This window comes from Pagrus pagrus, assembly GCF_965226575.1.
Source record: "Pagrus pagrus genome assembly, chromosome: 17".
Classification (NCBI taxonomy): Eukaryota; Metazoa; Chordata; class Actinopteri; order Spariformes; family Sparidae; genus Pagrus; species Pagrus pagrus.
In genome coordinates this window covers 6,757,595-6,779,642 of record NC_140201.1, presented here as the reverse complement: position 1 = coordinate 6,779,642, position 22,048 = coordinate 6,757,595, and the positions used below count along the sequence as shown (strand labels likewise).

Here is a 22,048-nt window from a genome sequence, read left to right as displayed (position 1 = left end):
TTCAACTTCATGGATTTAGAAAGAAAAATGAAGAAAAATGCATCTTTATGGTGAATTAATGATTAATCACACAGGATTAATTTATTAAGAAATAAAATGTCAAACATGGGCTGCATTTTTGCTCATATTATTATAAATTAATAAAAAAAAACTAAGTGCACTGCAGATATAAATGAGCTTCTAAGCTAAATCTGGCACATTTACATCAAACTGATGTTAATTCATATGTGACGTATCTAATAGCCTACTTAAATGGTGAATAAAGTAAAAATTAAATGGCCATATTTCACTATTTAGTGACTTTTTTCTATTTTGTAAAGTAACTTACTAATCGACTCAAGAATTGTAAAAATAACCATCAGTCCAGAAGTACGGAAGACCTAAAGGGCCACGCATTCATACATTTTATTTCCTCCGTTTACCATAATAACGAGTTAATTTCATTTGTTTTCTCGAGATCTTGAGTTATTATCTCGAAATAACAACTGCCGTTTTCCCGAGATAACGGGATAATTAATTTGAGATCTTGAGGAAACAAAACGATTGTTTGCATGTTTTTCTTTCTCAAACTGATTAACTCATTTTAATAATAGCTCACGAATAATTTAATCAGATTAATCAGTAATACAAATAACTGTTAGTTTCTGCCCCAACATCAGCTGACTTGTTAAGATTCATTGCACAGGTATTCAAGTACACTTGTCACACAACATGTTATTAATTAATTTCCATCACAATGAATGAATTTAAGTCATGTTAAACAGTGACTGTCCATGTGTCATTACAAATAGTCCATTTCTGACGTCTCCAGCTGTTTTGTGACAAAGTCTAAGATAATTTTTTCATTCGCAGAATCCTTCAGGTAAAAGTGGGATCCATCGAACATCCTGACGGTGAAATCTCCTGATGTGATGCTTTTCCAAGCTGTTGATAAAAAACATGAATGTAATGTGTTACACATTAACTTAGACAACTTACACTGAGACATATGAACACTTAAAGGCAGCATTCTGGAGCAATATTACCCTTTTCCAGTGTTTCCCTTCACTACAGGCTCATAAACATGGAGTGTATGAGTCTTTCTGCAGGGCACTTTGTGATGCACACTGTCTGTAATTCGTCTGCAGCTCGTCTTAAAAAGTATTTTTAAATCAGTTTGTGATCTTGGGTCCTCCAGAGACTGGGATTACACCGGAATAGCTGTATGGAGCCATTTCATGTTTCTTAAGGTTGTTTTTGACGTTTTAAATCAAATCACCATCTGCTTCACTACTTCGACACTTTCCCTGACATTTTCATCGTCATGAGGGTGAAAAGATAATAAACACATTTTCATTTTTTGGTTGAACTTAACCTTTAAGCATCTACAACCTTACATAGGCCCTGTCTATAACAGTGTGGAGTGAGTGTGTAACAATCTGAGGACAGACCTTGTAAGTCATGAGGAATGTCATCTTTTCCATCAAAACATGTGAGCGGGCAGGAGAGGATCGGACTGTCCGGCTTGTCACGCCTGCGAGAAAGTCTCCGATTACTGCATCATTTTTTAATGGCTAAATATTGATTACAATTGAGTGACACGGTTTTCAGCTCACCGGTAGTTCTCCACAACGTGCAGGTCGGCCTTCAGGGCAGGAAGGAAGAGCTTCAGGACTTCGGGGTTGGCCAGCAGCTCAGGAGGAGTTCCTCCGATCAAACTCATCCACTTGAGAAAGTCTTCATCAGACAAGTCGCTTCTCTTCGGGGTGTTGATACGCGTCTCTGACTAGAAGACAAAAAAAAACATATTATTAGTATATCATCAATCTGTGTCTTTTATTGAAGAGTCTAAACTGAGTGATGTAACAGTTGAATACATAGAAGAACCAGATGTTTCAACCCGCAGAATCTAAACCACTTCCCTCTGAATAAAGTAGCAGGATTTTTACTTCCTTCTTGCAGGTTCTTTGGTTATTTAAGACTTTATGGTGTCTGAGAACATCTAAGATTTTGTTCTACATATTATCCAGGAGTTTTTAAATATATATTATTTGCAAAAACAGGATATGTTGTGCAGAAGAATGGATGGATGTCAGTAAAGGATATGGATTCAATTTATTGGATTTTGCCGTTTTTCTTCAGGCAGTATTGTCATGAAGGCATTAAAACTGGACTTACTGACTAAATTATTATTAAACTCATGATTTATTTTTATTTTATTTGTTATTATCTGTCTGTTACTGGCTATATTAGCCACCAAAATCACTTCGCTTGAAGAACGGTGATAAATAAACTCACATAAGGTGCAGAGGCTCCAGACAGGAAGATGTGCACTGGTTCGAGGTTGTGCAGCCTCTTCAGAGCGTCCGCCACGGCGAAGCTCGTGAAGGCTCCAAAACTGAAACAGGTCAGGACAGAGGAAAGAAAATGTAGAAAAAATAGATATGATGTCACCTTTAAGACTTGTATCGTTGTCATACCTGTGTCCAAACAGAGCAAAAGGCTTCTCTTTCAGCAGCGGTAACAACACACCAACAACCTCGTCCACAATCTGCTGCATGTTCTGGAAGAAGGGCTCTTTGGCTCGACTCTCTCTGCCTGGAAGTTTGACGGCGAACACTGGAAGGAACAGAAAAGGGATTAAAACAGGAATATAATCATACTGACACACATCTAAACCTTGATTTCATAGTAAAATGACATAATTTTGAAGATCAAGCCCCAATAATTCCTCATTTCAAACTGTAGATTATATTACAGACTACATCAGTAATATTTACAGTCATCAGAGGAACTGTGATATAGAGCAAACTATAGATAAACGGAGCAAAGTGCAGCACTTATGCAACATCCTCCAGGTGAGTTACCTTCTATGGAGCTGTTGACGACGTTTCCCCAGCGTGCATAGTGTATGGAGCCTCCGCCCGCCCAGGGGAAACAGATCAGCCGGCTCACAGCATCTGGCCTCCTCTTGAAACAGTTGATCACCTTCTCCATCTTAATTGAACTGATTCACATCTGCTGGGCCTGTAGTTTATGCTCCTAAAAAAGAGGAATTGCATGCAGAACAAAGTGATTCACCTTGAAAAAAGATATATATAGGGAGGATTATGGACATGTGAAGTCTCACCTTGCAGCTCCATCAACTTCTCCCAAGAAAAACAGCTGTAATTCCTCATGCTGGAGCTGAAGTGTGAACCATTTCCTGGTTGTGTTCTTCTTCTGTGGTTTTATGTTGAGAAATGATTCTCAGTGGAGTCTGGAGACACCTACAGTGTGGAGTGTGTACATTCAAGCACTCATCCAAACAATTTACACTAGTTTCACTCACTCTGGGTTATTTTATCACTAAGTGTCATAATTTTGCAGAATGTTTTATAACATGTTTTTATTACACCTGGCTGGAGAGGACAGGTGTTATCTGGTATCTCAGAACATGACGTAAATAGTTGAGAGAGGGAAAAAAAAGTTTCCCGGAAGTGACGTTGTTTTCTACAGTTGGTATTTCCTGACGGGTTTCCCTCGGTGGTGGTGGAGGAGGAGGGAGCAGCAGCTTCGTCAAGGTAGACAAAATGAAACAGGCTCATCCCGGAAATGCCACTATATTTTGTGTAAAGGCCTTCAGAAACTGGAAATCATCAAGGATATACTTAAAATATCAGAAGGAGGTACTCATATGCAAAACTTGTCCTTCAAGAGATGTTTATTTTCATTATTATGTATATTATATTCCTTGTAAGTAGCATTCAATTGCTGTATTTCATCATTATGGAGCCAGTTTACTCAATGTTATACATCGATGGGTTAATATAATCTATGCAGCAGTTCCCAGTCTGAGGGGTCAAGGTATACTGAACTCCAGAATTGAGAAGCAAATAGATAAGTAAATATAGAAAACAAAACAATTATGTATTTCCCTCAGGTGGAGCAGAAGTAGAATATAGGTCAGTATAAAATGGAAACATCTAAAAATATTACTTAAGTACAATATAAGAGTAAATTAAGTGTGTAGAACAATAATAATCTGAACAGAAATCACAGATTTTTCTTGTGGCACTGTAGCTCCAGTGATGAAATAATTGATTGAGTGATTAAATATATATACTTGGTCTTCCAGATGAACCTGTAATTAAAACAGCTTTCCTGTAACTTTTCTATTTGTTTACATGCATTGTTTGTTGTTGCTTTTCTCTGTTATGGCTGGTGGAGAGGCTTTGGGATGGATATAATGCCCACCATTTTTATTTATTGCTATTTTTATTTTATTTTTGACTCTTACCTACTAATTTTGTCGTGTCATGTCTGAGTTGCTCTGTGTTGTATATGAAAAATGCAATAAATATAGGCCTATTCTACTAAAAAAAAGAAAGAATAGGCCTCTTTTAGTGCTTTTAATATCAGATACTTTAAGATTTTAATCAAGTACTATTTACATGGGTGGCTTTCACTTTAACCAAAGTAATATTTTAACATGATGTCTTTACTTTTGCTCATATATGAATTTGGGGTACTTTTTACATCACTGTGGAGCTCTAAACAAAAAAACACCACAATTGAATCATTGATTATGCTTTTGTTTTGAAGGAGAACTCCGGAAGTCTCGCATTTCTATTCTCGCGAGCTTTATATGAGTGAGCGAGAGGGCGGTGTAAGTGCAGATTTCAGACCGGTTTCTAGCCGATACCGAGGAGGACGCCGGGGTAGTGAACCCCTCATATCTGTTTGATAAAAGAAGAATAGCGGATTGTCACGCTCACCAACAGGGACGACGGATTCAACCGCTGACCGGGTAAATATGTATACCAGTGTTGTGTGTCGAGCTGCCAGTTAGTCGCTAGTTGTCGACGGCTAAAGCTAACTGACGCTGTTAGCTTACCACCGCCGCTAACGACTATCAGTTAAAACTCAACCGACTCCGAGGCTGAACTGTCACAAACACTCACAGCGCTGAAAATAATCTCACTCTCCTTCCAGATACGAGAGGCACAACTCCAAACGTCGACAGCGGGGACATTTTGTACAACTTCGAGCTGTCATTTGCGGTGAGGCAGGTCGGCTGGAGAAGACTTCCAGCCGAGGGGGACCCCAAGCGGCCCGGTTCCACATCAGCGACCGGGGAGCCGCGAAGCCGAGGAGCGGGGTGTCGAGCAGCGGAGCTATCGGCACGTTTTTAACGGGTGCAGGGAGAAGTAATCACTGTGTGCCGGGTCATCCGGACAGAGACCTCATGAATGGAAATCGGAACAACAGGTGGGATCCCCCGACTAACGGCCATGCTTAACAGAGCTAATTTGGTGTTCAGGTGGAGCACTTGTGGTTATTTGCAGACGGTGTGCGGGGCTAAACACACGCTTGACCTCCCCCATGTTTCACCGTTGGGAGCTGCAAGTGTGTTTTTGGGTGATGTAGGCCATCAGCGCGGTGGGGAAATAAGTTGTCAGGCTATCGGGGGGGCACAGCTTGAAAAACTCAAATTCCCATCTTTAGCGGCAACGAGCATAATGTTGTACTGGTCACTTCTGGCCTCGCTGTGTGTGCGTGCCTCAAACCAGTCTCACGGGTTACTTGCATTGTCTACGTCATTCTTTGTCGGCTGTCAAAGGCAGGTGGCGATCCCCGTCAGGTGTGCGTGAAGTCTGTGAGAGGCTGGCTCGCTTTCAGGGAGGTGTGTGTGACTTGGCTTGTGTGTGTGTGTGTGTGTGTGTGTGTGTGTGTGTGTGTTCATATCCGTTTGAAAGGCAGCCTTTCACACTAGCTGCTGCCATAGTTACCCAAGCTATTGAATAATGTTCAGTTAACCGCTGCCTGCGATAATTACAAATCAATTGAGCATGGCAGGACATTATTCAATTTACTTCGTTGCCAAGGGGCTCAATTTGTGAGTCACAGCTTGTGTATTATTGATGTTGTTGGGGCCAGTGCTGGACTAGCAGGGGGAGAAAACGGGCCAAACTGGTTCACTGAAACCGACCCATTTATTGTCCACCCATTTTTCATCTTATTGAGCAGTACAGAGCCCGGCTTCATCAGGGTTACATTAGGAGTTTTTTAAACAGTCAGATACATTAAGGGACTCATGAATATTTAACTCATAATAACTGATGTATCAGCGGATATCAACAAGGTTGCAGCACTCTGCCTATACTCAAAAATGTGTAACATGGGTATTTGTAAGTAGAGGTGATTGGCGTAAAGGACATTATGGGATTTTTTTCCTGTCAGTGGACTTTTGAGCTGATCCACTTGCTTCAACAGGCCAAACTTTCCCTCGTTTAGACTGAAATAATAGGACTGTGTGAACGTGAGACGTTGGTGCAGTCTATATTTGTTTCTTGAATTGAGAGCAAGAAGTGAAAAAGTCTTCTTTAAAGCCGGCTGGTTGCACCACACAGATCAGCCTCTAAATAGTCTTAAAATTCATCTTGCAAACACCCAGAGTCCCCCAAGCTTTTTGTTACATGTTTTGTGTTATTTCACCTTTTTAATTTTGTGTATTTATACATGAGTCTCCAGTTTATCTGTGTTAAAAAAAATCGTTCCTGTTTGAGTTCCCTTTCAGTAACTTGAGGTCTAAAAAATTTTTTCTCCACCTCACATCTTGATAAGAGCTGCAACAGGCGGATATTTTTTACAGTGTCGAAAACTTTTAAAATAGCCATCATATCTTCACAGAGCTCAATAGTGTTACTTATAGTCTTAAGCAGAAAAAAGTTAATTCTCTGAACTGAGAAGCTCCAAGTGGAGAAGGTTTGGCCTTTTTGATCTTAACTAAAACTAAATTTAACGCTTTGCAGGTTTAAAAAGCATCAGTCTGCACAGCATGAGTGTTTATCACTTTAAGAAGTCTGCAGAGTACTTTTCAATGGTTACGTTTTTTAGTCCTGAGCATCTAGTGTGGTGATGTCAGGACTGTACAATATAACATCAATGGAAGAGTCTATTAAAGTGCGTGGGTTGAATATGTGGGCTGATACCGGCTGTGTGGTGCATTTGTATGATGAAGCAGACTGATAAGTTGTCATTAATTCTCTCCATTGTTGCTGAATCAGTACAGTGAAGCTTTGTGTTTTTGGGTCAGCTGCTATCTGTTTTGTACCTTTTTTGAGGATGTTTTCCACAATTGCTCAAAGAAATCTTAAGTTACGATTCTTTAGTTATCATGTTTTGGTATGAAAAAAGTTTTACAGCATTCAGAGCGGCTGCAATTAATCGATTAGTTGTCAGTTATTAAATTAATAGTCAGATAGTGTGATGATTAATCTGTTGGAGCAATTTTTAAAGAACAACTAAAACATTCTCTGATTTTAGCCTTTTAAGTGTGAATATGTTGTGGTATCTTTACTCCGGGACAGTAAACTGAATATCTCTGGGTTTAGAAAAAAGACTTGGCCTCTGGGAAAGACTGATTGATCAACCTTTTCATCATTTTCTGGCATTTTATAGATTAAACAAGTAATCAAAGTAATTTTAAAGAAAATAATCAACAATGAAAATAATTATTAGTTGCAGCCCTAAAAACTTTCTTCAGGTTAGGAGAGTAATGAGTTATGTTTAAACTTTATTTAGTCTGTTAAATGGGTTAAAGTACAGACTGGTTTTGATCTCACAGGGTCTTCATCAGGGCCTAAGTAAAAACAGGTTAAGTGCTACTCTGAACAGAATAAACAATAATGCATCACTTAATAAGACAGAATATACAGCCATCGCAATGCCATCAAATATTAATATCCTAAAAACAAATAACGACCATAAAAATAAAGTAAAACATAGTTGTTGTAGTCGCTGCTGCTCAGAGATGAGTGAGACAAATGTGTGTGCACCTGTTTTTCCTCCTCCTGTCAGAATGCCTTTAGTTGCCATAGAGAAACTGTCGCAACATGAGCGCTATCATCATGGGAACAGCACAGGGGAGGAAGAGACCTGGGGAGGGAGGCTTCAGCAGAAAGTTCAGTCCTTCACTGAAAGATGACTCCTTACGGCAGGTCCAGGGTCAGCCCTCGACCCTGACAGGAGCTGGAACAGTTTAAGACTTTCCAGCTGCTGTCGCACTTATTTCACGGTCACAGTCATCATTACTGCTTTTTTTTTCTCTTATTACAACACAGAACACCTCTCGCTATTTCAACAGCTTGAGCTCTGTGCAGACTTTATGTCATGTCAGTCATCGATGTGTGTGGATCCTCTGACTCACATTTGTGGAAATTGTGTGGTTGTCTGATGTCACATCTTTTTTTCACTGAGTACTTTCCAGTTTGGCATTTCTGAAAATTGGTGTCAAATTTGCGTGGTGTGTCACCCGCCTACTTCTCCTCTCGTCTGGCAAAGGCCATGTCACTCAGCAGAAGTCTGTGAGCGCCGAGCTGGTCTTTATTCAAAATGTCACCAAACTCTGTAACCTTTTTATACGGTCATTATCAGATGGATGTGTGGGGAATGGTGTCGCCCGGTTTGTTTCAGTTTTGTCAGATTGACGTGAGGCAATTTCTAACGTCCCTGACCATCTTCAGTCCCAGCAGCCACCGGCTGTTCTTTCCTCCTTATTAACCACTTCCTTCCTACAGTTAGTCTGCCTCTCAGAGGTTGTTTGAAGCGGTATAATACAGTCATGAGTAGATGTTTGGGCTATGTTTTAGCCTTGAATTTACATAAATGCAGTTGATGGATATTGTAGGTTGGTTTTTATGTTTGATTTTGTGGGATTATGTGCCACATCACATTGTTTGTTGTTTTTTTTTCTTCTAATTTATTTATATTTGGCATGTGTTGTTGCAGGAGCCGTTGGAGCCCAAGCCCTTTTTACGTTGCCACGGCGACCTGGCTATGGCACCATTGGGAAGCCCATCAAGCTTCTGGCCAACTGCTTCCAGGTGGAAATACCCAAGATCGACGTCTACCTGTATGAGGTGGACATCAAGCCTGATAAATGTCCTCGCCGGGTCAACAGGTAACAGACTGAAGCTGGTTCATGTCTTTACAAGTAGACCATCCTCAGGACACTGGACTGGTTTGTCAAGACCTGAGAATCTAGCTACTTTCAGTATGTCATTTTATGCCTGAAAAGTCTTCAGGTAAGCTGTGAAATGCCTACATTCATTCTGTATGTTGATTGTGGTGTGTGTTTCTTTCCCTGGTGGTTTTTTCAGGGAGGTAGTGGACTCCATGGTTCAGCATTTCAAGGTGACCATCTTTGGCGACTGTCTGCCAGTTTATGATGGGAAGAGAAGCCTCTACACTGCTAACCCACTTCCTGTCGCCACTGGTGGGGTAAGACTGTACTCTGCACAAAGGTGCTGGTGTTTTGTGCAGTGTGAACCAACAAAAATTACAGTTTAGTGTGACAGAGAATGTCAAGGTCAAAAATTGTTGTGTGTCTGACTGCTCAAGTCAGATTTTTGTGTCATCCTTTTGCCAGTGAAACAGCCCGAAAAAAGAATCTCACTTATGTTAAATCAAAGTTAAAGTCATATTTAATCAGGCCACATTAACCCTCGTTTTCCTCATCAGGTCGATCTGGATGTCACCCTGCCAGGTGATGGCGGGAAAGACCGCCCGTTTAAAGTCACCATCAAGTTTGTGTCATTGGTCAGCTGGCACATGCTGCACGAAGTGTTGACGGGACGCGCTGTTGCCGAGCCGGTGGACCTGGAGAAACCCATCAGCACCAACCCCGTTCATGCCGTGGACGTTGTCCTTCGACACCTGCCCTCCATGAAGTAAGTTGTTTTATTCCTCTTTTTTGACAACTCTTCTTAGGAATATTTTAAAAATATCTTCCTAAAATATATATTTGAGAATAATACTAGAATTTAAGACCGATGATCAATGTGTCTGCTGCAGTTTTCCATGTCTAACATGTTACAGTTTTTAGTGTCAATGACTAGAAGATAAAGACAAGAGTTACAATATAAATAGCACTGAATTAAGCATGAGAAGATTATTTCTTGTTGATTAGTTCTAGTCATGAAATATTATCAGTGAACACTTCAACCCTGGAGCTACTGGAAAGCTCCGTGAATTTGTCATGCAGTATTGCAACCACAGCGTTGTCACAAATGAAAACACACTTGTTTCCCTAAATTTAGGTGGGCCGAGTGTGATTTGAGGGCAACATGGAGGCACAAATAAAAAGCATCTTTTATGTAATCTTACTCAAGATGTGCCATGTGCTAAATCCATTAACCAAAATAGCTTTTAGTAACATGAACGAAAACCTTTTTTAGCCTCCTGTGGTTTCAGACCTGTAACTCGGGGCTTGTGTTTGCTGCACCCAATGAACCACACAGGAAATGCAACCAAATCCCAGCCCAGGTGGAGTTTTATTTTGGTGCTCTACTAACCTTTTTGTCACCTTTGTGAACTCTTCTGTCCTCATCAGGTACACGCCTGTCGGACGATCCTTCTTCTCCTCCCCAGAGGGCTACGACCACCCGCTAGGTGGAGGTAGAGAGGTCTGGTTCGGCTTCCATCAGTCAGTTCGGCCGGCCATGTGGAAAATGATGCTCAACATTGATGGTGAGTAAGCACTCTGGGAAAGTGTGCAACACCATTATGGATCCCAACAGAGATAGACGTTTTGATAGACAGTAAAATCCTTCTTGTTTAACCAGAAACTTCCACTATGTCGCTCTTGCCAAGTCCCCCAGACTCCATTTACAGAAATGCCATGTTAAATGTCAAATCATCGTAAAACACAATTCATTCAAACTTTTTTCAAACATTCAAACAAACATCTCTGGTTTGGTAAAAATAATCCATAATCCATCCAGGTAAATGTGAAAATATCGCAAGAAGAGTGTGAAATAACAATCTGATCCTGTCGGTGGCAAAAACGAGCACTTTTTATTTTGTTGATCCTGGTGAACTGGTTCATTAGCAGCATTCCTTCTAATGTGCAGGCGCCGGTCAACAAACATTCTGCTTCAAATTTGTGACCTTGTCCTGTATCATTTCAGTGTCAGCCACAGCTTTCTACAAAGCCCAGCCAGTGATCCAGTTCATGTGTGAGGTGTTGGACATTCACAACATTGACGAGCAGCCACGCCCTCTCGCTGACTCCCACAGGGTCAAGTTCACCAAAGAGATCAAAGGTATGTCACAGAGGAAAGGCAGAGCTTGTTTTCATTGTGCTGCAGTACGAAGCCTTACCCGAACTACTTGATGCTGTAGTAGGCTCTTCAGAGTTAAATGTTTTCCATGTTATGACATGTTATGTTTTATTTGATGCATAAGAGAGTCGCAGATTAAAACTGTATCTTGGTGAGGGAGGAATTTAAGCCTGTTCAGTTGTTCCACTCCAATTATTTGAATGTTCCGGATGCTTATTTACATCGATGCCTCCACCATCCTCACAGGTCTTAAAGTGGAAGTGACACACTGTGGAACCATGCGTAGGAAGTACAGAGTCTGCAATGTAACACGACGCCCTGCCAGCCTCCAGACGTATGTTTTCTACGTTGCACTCCAGTAGCTGTGAACCTGCAATCAAAGCTGTTGTTGGCTTACATTAACAGGAGATTCTTGTCACTTTGAAATCCACAGATTTCCACTGCAGCTTGAGAATGGTCAGACTGTTGAACGTACAGTGGCGCAGTACTTCAGAGAGAAGTACAATCTGCAGCTGAAGTACCCCCACCTGCCTTGTCTGCAGGTGGGCCAGGAGCAGAAACACACCTACCTGCCCCTGGAGGTAAGGACCAACACAGAGGAGACAGTTTTACTGCAAAATTCATCAGTTTTCTTTGTTTTTATGAGTTTTATACATAAATCCAAGCATCTTTTTCTGCACTGTAATCTCAAAAAGCAAAACATGAAATCAACTAACATGAACACAACGTCAGACTGAATGAATGACGTGGTAATTCAGTGTGATTATCAGCCTGGATTACGAGCTGGATTAACCCGGGCTCCCATTTTTAGGTGTGCAACATTGTAGCTGGACAGCGCTGCATTAAAAAACTAACAGACAACCAGACGTCGACCATGATCAAAGCAACTGCTCGCTCAGCACCAGACAGACAAGAGGAGATCAGCAGACTGGTGAGTATCTCGTGGACCAGAGATAAAACGACAATAGGCTTCTTTTTTCCTGAGGTATCAAATATATTTTTTTCTGTTTTAGGTGAGGAGTGCAAATTACGAGGCCGACCCGTTCGTCCAAGAGTTTCAGTTCCGCGTGCGCGATGAGATGGCGCAGGTGACGGGCCGCGTCCTGCCGGCCCCCATGCTGCAATATGGCGGCAGGGTGAGCTCTGAACAATTTATGGTACCTTCCCTTTAAATCACGCTTCATATGCATGTGTGTTTGTCAACATTTTTCTTTTGTGTGTGAGTCAGCAGGGTTTCCTCCACTTTGCTTCAAGATAGACCAATAATTTGACATTTGGTGGCCAAAACAAAAAAACTCTGATATTCTGATTCTTTTTAAGTATTATACAACTCGTTCAACATTTCAAACTGAGCCACAAACAACAAATTTGGGCACATTTCTGTGTGGAAACCCTGAAATGACAATCTGATGTTATACTTTTCTCCCTGTTTGCATTTTGTTTATCTCATATCTTTTCTCCTATTTTTAGACAGACTTTATGCTGTGGTTTTATACTCTTTAACACATGCATGCTGTTCTAAGACATCATGCATACAGGCAGTTTTAATTTGAAAGAATTCTCCGTTTTGCATGTCAGCCATTTAAAATTATGTTTTCTGGCAGTACCTGACACGCTAAATGCATGACCCAATCATAGCCAATCACAGATAAAACTTTAAGGTTAATTTGTCTCCAGTCACTCTCAGCCTTTAAATAATCAGAAGCCCTTCATCTTGAGATCCCCACTGGCTGCCTGAACCCTTTAAATCTTTGAATCCATACATTTTTTCCGTGTCCTCGTACTGTTTGTGTCTGTGTGACTGTCAGCCCCAGCAGATCAACCCTGCACTGTCGTTGCAGAACCGCACGGTGGCCACACCCAGCCACGGGGTGTGGGACATGAGGGGGAAGCAGTTTCACACCGGAGTGGAGATCAAGATGTGGGCCATCGCCTGCTTCGCCACCCAGAGGCAGTGCAGAGAAGAGATCCTGAAGTGAGTTCACAAAATGACAGTTGGCTTGCTTAGTTTGGTCTAGTTACACACATTTTTGCATGAAGCTGTGGAGAAAATCTTACATTTAAAAATCCAAGTTAAATTAAGATTTAGATAAATAAAAAAACACATTTTTGGGGGTAATTAAATTAGGGTAACAGTTGAATATGCAATTATATATTAATTATTTAAACTGCAACAGGACATATTTTCTTCGAATAAAAAACACTGATTGAGGAGCAATAAATTACCCCTCAAGAGACGAGGAGAATTACAGACTTTCCATCCATAAATCACAATAACCCAACACTCTGCTCGTAGTGAAATTTAAAAACACATGGAAATGAAATGAGCATGTATAACTCTTTTTTTCTTCTTGCAAAGGAGCTTCACCGACCAGCTGCGTAAAATCTCAAAGGATGCTGGGATGCCAATCCAAGGCCAGCCGTGTTTCTGTAAATACGCCCAAGGAGCGGACAGCGTGGAGCCCATGTTCAGACACCTGAAGAACACCTATGGAGGGCTGCAGCTCATCATCGTGATCCTGCCTGGGAAAACGCCTGTTTACGGTACGAAATGACTCCGACATAGAGACAAACCTAACTCTCTTCATGTGAGGTTTGTGAGGCATTTAAGTGCATACAGTTAACAGTGAATGATGAGTTAAAGGAATATTCAACCTCTGCCCCACAGCTGAGGTGAAGCGGGTGGGTGACACCCTCCTCGGCATGGCCACTCAGTGTGTGCAGGTGAAGAACGTGGTGAAGACGTCCCCTCAGACCCTCTCAAACCTCTGCCTCAAGATCAACGTCAAACTGGGAGGAATCAACAACATCCTGGTTCCTCACCAACGGTACATTCAACACAGAAATGTCATCATCCTGCCAAATTGTTATGATTTTGTCTGCCTGACTGACAGATTTTTTTCCTCTTCTTTTCCATCCAGACCTTCTGTGTTCCAGCAGCCTGTCATCTTCCTCGGGGCTGATGTCACTCATCCTCCAGCAGGAGACGGGAAAAAGCCATCTATCGCAGCGGTGAGATTTCACCTCAGGAAAAGAAACACTTGGCCAACTATCTTGTACTTTCTCTTCACTTAGACTACTCTTATAGATCTGTGTCTCTGCCTTGAAATGCACTTGCTCTCCCTGAAATAATGTTGTAATAACATTTAAGAACGTACTTACTTTTGAAAAAAGAGATTGTTTCTTAAACATTATAATTGCTGACCCTTCTGACTGATGTTGTTCCTGTGCAGGTTGTGGGCAGCATGGACGCCCATCCCAGCAGGTACTGTGCTACAGTGCGGGTCCAGAGACCCAGACAGGAGGTCATCCAGGACTTGGCCTCTATGGTGCGAGAACTCTTGATCCAGTTCTACAAGTCGACCCGCTACAAGCCGACCAGGATCATCTTCTACAGGGACGGAGTGTCAGAGGGACAGTTCAGACAGGTAAAACAACTGGTTTCATCTTTTATTTCTTTCACGTTTTGTCAGGCATTTTGAAAATGTCATGCCGGTTTGAAAAAAACTTAACTTGTAGCTGTAATTTTCTTCTATACCTGGGGGCTTCCATCAAGGCAGCAGTTTGATTGTTTTATTCAGCTCCTCAAGACTTAATGGGCACTTAAACTCCTCAATGAAATTTTAGTGAGATTCAGCTGTTCAAAAAAATCTCGCTTTGTTTACATTCATCTGACTCTCTGATTTGTAAAGTTGCTCATAAGACTCCAATACATTGTTAATTTCTTTTGGATTGGTGAGCAGATTCACATTTTTGCCTCTTTCCTTAATGCTAATAAAAAAAATTTCTATACCTGCCAATTGTACCTAAAGCACGCTTGCTAGTTTGTTTTCTCAGCATGTCTAACTGTATGTTTGTGTGCAGGTTCTGTACTACGAGCTGCTGGCCATCAGGGAGGCTTGCATCAGTCTCGAGAAGGATTACCAGCCGGGGATTACTTACATCGTCGTACAGAAACGCCATCACACACGTCTCTTCTGTGCAGATCGCAACGAGCGGGTGGGAAACACAAAGTTGCTCTTTTTGTAGACAACACTGAGTCTTATTACCATTATTATTATTATTATTATTATTATTATTATTATTATTATTATTGTGGCTGCCTCCTCTCTCTACTTGATGGATTACATTTTTTTAATTGGGGCAAAAGATTGTCAAACATTTTGATTCTTAAAGGCGATATTTCAGGTGTTACCCGCTCTTGAATGTTTTCGTTTAATTGTATCAGGTTGGACGAAGTGGAAACATTCCTGCCGGCACCACCGTGGACACAGACATCACCCACCCCTACGAGTTTGACTTTTACCTCTGCAGTCACGCTGGGATCCAGGTGAACTTTTAACACTAAAAACCCTAAACTCACTGGAAAAAACAGTAACAAGATCGAGAACTATGGCTTTATAGAGATTTTATATCATTACTCTGTTGAGCAACCAGGCTGCCTCCCTGCTTCACGTAATTTTATCCGCTGATTGTTTGTCCTCTCTCCATGGAGCTTCTCTCTCTTGGGTGTGATTAACTCGGCTTTGCTCCCCTCCCTCCAGGGTACGAGCCGGCCTTCCCACTACCACGTTCTGTGGGACGACAACTGTTTCACCGGCGACGAGTTCCAGCTCCTCACCTACCAGCTGTGCCACACCTACGTCCGCTGCACGCGCTCCGTCTCCATCCCAGCGCCGGCTTACTACGCCCACCTGGTGGCTTTCCGTGCTCGCTACCACCTGGTCGACAAAGAGCATGACAGGTGCGGAGAAATGGACACTTTTTTTGTCAGAAAAGTATTTATCTGTAGTCAGACATTTTTTAAGAATTTAAGTCCACGTCTTGTATCTTGAAGGAGCTATATAATATTTTTATTGTAGCAGGAATTTATTTGATCAATGCCCCAGTTGGGATTCATTAATTTTTCAGGGCAGACAGCACTTAGTGGCATTAATGTGGAAAATTTTACTTGTTTGTGGAAAGTAACTGAGTGCATTCACTTAAGTGCTTTTCTTCAGAGCAATTGTTTCTCCATGTCATGCTGTTTCACTACAGTGATTAAGATTTTGCAGTTTCTGAAATCTGATTCTTCCTCACCATCGTTTCCTTCTTGTTGTTTCCTCCCGACAGTGCGGAGGGCAGCCACGTCTCAGGGCAGAGTAACGGCAGGGACCCGCAAGCGCTGGCCAAGGCCGTTCAGATCCACCACGACACACTGAGGACCATGTACTTCGCCTGAACGTGCCCTCTGCTTCCCTCCATCTTTCCCAGCCAGTCTCAGAGTCCAACTTCCATCAGCCGCCTCGTCTCATCGCGCAGAGCGACCCCCGCTGGGCTGGTGCAGCTTTGGTCAGCGGGCCTCGACGGTTGCGACTGCAGGCTGCGTGAGGATGTAATAAGCCAGAGAGGAGTCACAGCCACATTATGCAAGTTGAAACCAGCCAATCGTTTCTGTGCTCCCGCTCGTGCATCTCTTATCTCCTCTGCTGTATTTAAAATCCTTATGGACTGTGTCTACTTTAAAGCTCGCAAGTCACGTCCTCGCCTTCCAGCAGCTCAAAGTTTTATTTGCTGTTTTTTCCTTTCGTGTGTTTAAAGATCGCGGAGCAGCAGGGACAACAAAAACTGACGATTCTTTTGGTGCATGAAGCAGAGCCAGAGATGACCTGACTTGCTCCGTAGCCTCACGTTGAGCCTAAATGTTGCTGGTTAATATTGTAGACGGTTTTTATGCGTTTTGTTTGTGGGTTTTCAGCTTGTCTAGATCCAATATGTGTTATATTTCTCTGTCGAGCTAATGTGTGATTGCCATGGCAACACGTTAAGCTGAGTATGCCCGTAGTTGGCAGGCTGCCTTTTAGCGGTTACTCTTCTGTCGCCCTTTAAGCCAATGGTTCCTCACAGTCATTCAGCCAGACAGTAGGAAGCATGACTCTGCACTCTACCAACACAGACACTGAATGAATCTTAATTTTTTTTTCTTTTTTTTTTTTTTACGAAGCCACGTACAGCCATCGATGAGGTATTGTGTATCGCTTGTTGCCTTACTGCGAGGCGAGGTGCATAAAGAGGACTGCTAGAAAAAAATGCCATGGCCACAAAATGGACAATTTTAAACTTCTTTCACTTCTAGTTCAGCTTGGTACAAAGTGTAATACCAAACGTTTCTCGTGTGTTTTATTCCTCTTGCTATTTATGAGTTTGTTTTCATTTTAACTTAAATTAACGTTCGTTTTCAGCAATAGCGCAGAGTAGACGGTTTATATCTTCTGACGACCACAAACCTTTTGACTTTTTGAGGAACTGACCAATGTAGTTGTCAAGAACTCCTTCAGTGCAATAAGGTGTTAACGCAGAGTGAGCAGGTTCGAGCAGTGAATGTTTTCGACCAGTATTGGTGCGCTAAACATAGTTTACGAATGAGTTTTTGGCAGGTGACAATGAGCTTGGAGTCAGGAATGTAAAGTGTTTGACATTCTTGGGAACACGTAGGACTGACGCCGCAGGTGTGTGGATCAGTCGTGAGGTGGGATGGTGTTTGTTTGGAGAGATTAAACAAAGTGCCTGATTCGGTTAGATGTGAACTGTTGGAAGGTTTTTAAGCGTATGTCGGTTTGGGTGCCTCTGTTAATGCATTCAGTGAAATGGGCTCAGAATCCCTCAGCGCATGCCAAGTTTGTGTGATTATCCCTGATGGTAAGGTTTCTCCTGACCGGGAAATAATTGCCTCCATATCGACTTAACACACTTAGTTTCTGTGATCAGAGTTTGACCATCACATAAAACAAAGCTTACGTTGGTCATGAAATACGACAAACTGTTTTCTCCAGTTATCTCGGACTTATTGCTTAGTGATCTTTAGTGAGTTTTTGTGTCACATCCTAGAAGTTCATGCTACTTTCATAATCTAAACGCTCAGTCGCCATTTTATTGGTAACAATTGTCAAATTCAAACCAACCATTCTGCCATAAAGTCGACTTTATGATGCCTGTAACGCTCAGGTGTTGACATAAAGGTTTTAATTAAATTATGTGACAGAATATTAGAAACACATCAATATTACGTGATCCAGTACGATAACACATTTAACTATGGCCTCAATAATGAAGCAGGATTCAATTAAACATTTCTGACAACATCAACAAAGACTGAGCGTTATAAACTTCATAACGAGGGTTGCTGTAGCGGCGTTGGCGTTTACAGGTGTACATAGTAAAGTGGCCACTGAGTTGAGCTTCTGCACTTTTTCTTCTCCGGATCATTTTTTTCAGAATAATCGTCTATTATGTCATGAGCTCTAAGAAACGTAAAACAAAGCTTGTTAAGATCGCAGGGAGAAAACAAAAACTATTATTAATCGCACTCGTTGCTTCTCTGTCGTTCGTTAGGATGCAGTTTGAGAACGTGAATGTTTGAGCGGGTGAAGACAGACATCAAGTCATCGCTGTTCGCTTCATATTCAGATTTCAGAGTCTTTTTCACCTGCAGAGCTGCAACAATTGACGGATTAGTTGTGAAATCGTATATTAACTGCTAACTATTTTAATAAAATTAGATTTTTTTTTTAGGAAAAGAGGTACCCCTCTATGACGATTAACTGATTATAGTTGGGTTGTGAAACACTGATTGACATTTTTTACCATTTCCTGAGATTTTATAGACAAAACAACTCAATTAATAAAGACAACGGATCAATCAACAATGAAAATAATTATTAGCTGCAGCTCTACTCACCTGGCTTTCTTTATCTACAAAACTGGTTTCAGCTCTTCATATTGTACAGTATTGAGTAGCTGCAACTAATGATTACATTCATCATCAGTTCATCTGCAGATTATTTTCTCTGTCAATCATTTCGCCCATAAAATGTCTTTTTAAAGGTCCATTATGTAGGATTTAGGAGGATCTATTAGCAAAATTAAATATATTATTCGTAATTATGTTTTCGTTAGTATATAATAACCTGAAAATAATCATAATTATTGTGTTTTGGTTACCTTAAAATGAACCGTTTATATCTACAGAGCAAGCATGTCCTCTTCTACAGAGTCCGCCATGTTTCTACTGTAGCCCAGAGAGGACAAACCAAGCACTGACTCTACAGAGGGCCTTTACATTTCTCGCAGCCACCGTCGTGGAGGTTGAGGCGAGGGAAACTGGACCTTTTTAAAATGTTTGTTCCAACTTCCAGCATTCAAAGGGGATGTATCAGATTTATCTATTTATGGCGGGAAAATGACCAAAAAGATAAATCTGTTATCATGAATAGTTTTCTGTCAACTATCGTCGCAGCTCTAAATCAGAGACAGCACTTCTAAAAAAAATACCTTTCTACTTCGGAGAAAACAGTCTGTCTTTATGCAAAGGGGAACAGGCTAACGCTTATATTATAACAAATTAATAATCAGTAGAATCACATAAAAGGACGTCTACTTTAATGCCTTTTAATATCTGATTTTGGATTCCTGGTCCTTCATGGTCTTGCAGTATAGTTTAACACAGACGAAGCCTTCAGGTTTCGTCACTCGGACCAAACCAACGTGCCTGGTCGGGGTGAGGGTGGAGGACTCTGGGGAGGGGGGGTTGGCTCTCTACTCTCACAGCCTTACAGCGTCGTGCTGATGGGCTCTGTACTGCTAACTGTGCTTAGTCACCAAACTGAAGCTGCTATAAGAAAACACATTATTTAATAATTCATCAGATACATATAGGCTATATATTGATACAGAGACGAAGACGATATGGTATTTTACTGCACTTAAAAAGATGCACGTGTTTAAGGTTGAACAGTCGTGATGCTGAAGATGTTTGTTGTTTCCGGGCAGAGTTTGAGCAGATATTCTTTCGTTTGGAGCATTTTAATTGGAAGAATATCAGAACAGGTTGTCCCCTTCCGTGTTTGTTGTCACGTTGAAGCTGTTTCTTAACGTCAGACATTACCAGCATTTGATTTTACTTGAAGAAAATTTAGTCGTGGGCATGTTTAACATTGTTGGCTAGTGCTCTGCTTGTTTTTGACAGTCTATATTTAGAGCCTTATTACAGGAATCCCTTTCCCGCTCGTAACGCCACGTACAGTAAATCGACCTCTGGACATCAGATGCCTTTTTTCTCAAAAAAAATAAAAGCATTTTTAAGTCAGAATTGAGATATATTTATATGTAAAGATATTAATGTAATGCACACACCTTATTTTTTCTAACAAAGTCCTATTTGGAGCAGAAGCGTTGATAGCTGTAGTGAAATATGGCGTTTAATAATATTAATAATAATAATAATCGTAGTGGTCTGTGATAATTTTTTCCAAATTTGATAATGCAATAGGTTTACTTGTGTGAAAAACTGCTTCATGGAGATTGTCGGGGTTGTTTTTGTCATGTAAGTGTGATCCGATGAGCCGTCAACCCTCCTCTGCAACGACCTGTGAAGACCTCCCCTCTCTACTGTTATTTTAATCATCTCAAAAGCTCGTCGAAGATGTGATGAGGTTAAGATATTTCTCATAGCATGTGCTGCAAACTGCAACAAAGATATTTTTTTGCATATTGATGATGAGCGGAGGAGGGTTGAGCTCGTCGTCCGTTAACAGACTGTGCCTTTCCTGATGGTGCTGAAAAAATAAATCAAAGAAATCTTAACTTTCAGAAAGGGCAGCGAGGCCCAAGTCGATAAGTATATATTGATACATGACAATACTGTAAGGTGTGAGTGAGTGTGTGTGTGTGTGTGTGTGTGTGTGTACATGTGTTGTGTGTGTGTGAGTGTGTGTGGATACCTCTGACATATGCCAAGAACACAAAATATGCAGAACTGATCCGTGTGGAGCTGACCGGACCAAAAGGCCTGTGGGGATCAGTTTAGTGGGCGGGCACTCGCAAGCACAACCCAAAAACTAACATTTCTAAAGATTAGAAAAGAAGGGGAACACTCATGACTCTGTAGGTAACGAGTAGCACGGTGTAGACATTATGTAGCATTATTTATTTATCTTTATCTGTGTAGGAACATGACGCCTCCCGTACTGCCTGTGAACACGTTATGTTCCTCTTTTAATTTATGTGTTCATTCCTCGGATGAACGGCAATAATGAAGTTTCTGTGCAATCACTTCGTCTGGCCTCGCATGTCATTATCACCACCTTTTTTTTTTTCTTTTATGATTTTCTTTTATCTTCTAATGTGAAATTTAGACGTTTACAGATTTGGGATAGTTGTTCGGTTGAGTCGTTCCTCCACGAGTGCCCGTTTCTCATGTTAAGGGATTCCCCACGATAATAAATCTTTGAACCTCTGTGGTTGGCTGCATATCGTACTCAAAAAGAAAAATAATGTTTGGGTTTCACAGTATATTAATGTGCTTTTTTTGTTTTGTTTTCTGCCTGATTATGAAATGGTGTCACTTTTTAGAAGTAAAACTGTATGTTGAGACCTTTTTTTTTTTTTTTTTGTCTTAACACTCATCTGATCCTGGTCCTAAGTTGAGCCTTTTTATTCGGTTGTCATATTTAATTTTTTGAATAAATACTCTATGTATGAAAACGTGTGTGTGTTTGATGTTTGGACAGCAGGATGTCAAATCATGTTGTCATCTGCACTCGTAAAAGAAGATGGAATACTCATCTTGTGGTTCATGATATTGATCTCTACATAATCAGAAGCTAATTATAAGTAATGAGCTTGTACACCATCAACCAGACCCATTCAACTGCCGGCCCGTGGGCCAGATATGCCCCTTTAACAACCTCATTGTGGCCCTCTTCGAAGCTAGAAAGGTGGCAGGGTCCGCCACATACAAACAAAGTAGAACAGTATGAAAGTCAGTTTGTTTATTCAGTTTATTTACTCATGAAAACGAAGACAGTTTGTTTATTTAGTTTTTTTTGTTGAGCATAAAAAAATAAGTCAATGAAGATCTGAAGATTAAAATTTCTTTCCCAAAACTACATAGTGCACCTCAAAGTATACGTTCCTAAAATAAAAAG

The 22,048-nt window shown here is 41.1% G+C and overlaps 2 protein-coding genes across 6 annotated transcripts; one reads left to right on the top strand and one right to left on the bottom strand.

Moving 5' to 3' along the window:
• Positions 1-44: 44 nt before the first annotated feature.
• On the bottom strand, positions 45-3,217 carry olah (oleoyl-ACP hydrolase). The gene is made up of 7 exons (XM_084379227.1): positions 3,110-3,217; positions 2,847-3,021; positions 2,460-2,598; positions 2,278-2,377; positions 1,596-1,765; positions 1,431-1,513; positions 45-924 (listed from the first exon to the last, which is right to left on the bottom strand). Exons 2-7 carry the CDS (start codon positions 2,974-2,976, stop codon positions 782-784), a joined length of 765 nt encoding a protein of 254 aa, XP_084235353.1. The 5' UTR covers positions 2,977-3,021; positions 3,110-3,217; the 3' UTR covers positions 45-781.
• Positions 3,218-4,626: 1,409 nt separating this feature from the next.
• On the top strand, positions 4,627-21,605 carry ago3b (argonaute RISC catalytic component 3b). Of its 5 annotated transcripts, XR_014624653.1 has the most exons (21): positions 4,627-4,768; positions 4,954-5,229; positions 8,752-8,923; positions 9,123-9,243; positions 9,484-9,692; positions 10,355-10,491; positions 10,932-11,066; positions 11,331-11,418; positions 11,518-11,665; positions 11,896-12,015; positions 12,098-12,241; positions 12,893-13,059; positions 13,444-13,628; positions 13,753-13,912; positions 14,006-14,096; positions 14,318-14,512; positions 14,949-15,083; positions 15,313-15,414; positions 15,629-15,828; positions 16,197-16,492; positions 16,665-21,605. XR_014624653.1 is itself a non-coding variant. In XM_084380182.1 (20 exons), exons 2-20 carry the CDS (start codon positions 5,211-5,213, stop codon positions 16,303-16,305), a joined length of 2,583 nt encoding a protein of 860 aa, XP_084236308.1. In that variant the 5' UTR covers positions 4,627-4,768; positions 4,954-5,210; the 3' UTR covers positions 16,306-21,605. The 5 variants fall into 5 exon arrangements, 4 of the variants coding, with proteins under 4 accessions (XP_084236308.1, XP_084236306.1, XP_084236307.1 ...); XM_084380182.1 differs by having other exon boundaries at positions 12,098-12,220; positions 12,926-13,059; positions 16,197-21,605; XM_084380180.1 differs by having other exon boundaries at positions 12,098-12,220; positions 16,197-21,605.
• Positions 21,606-22,048: the final 443 nt, after the last annotated feature.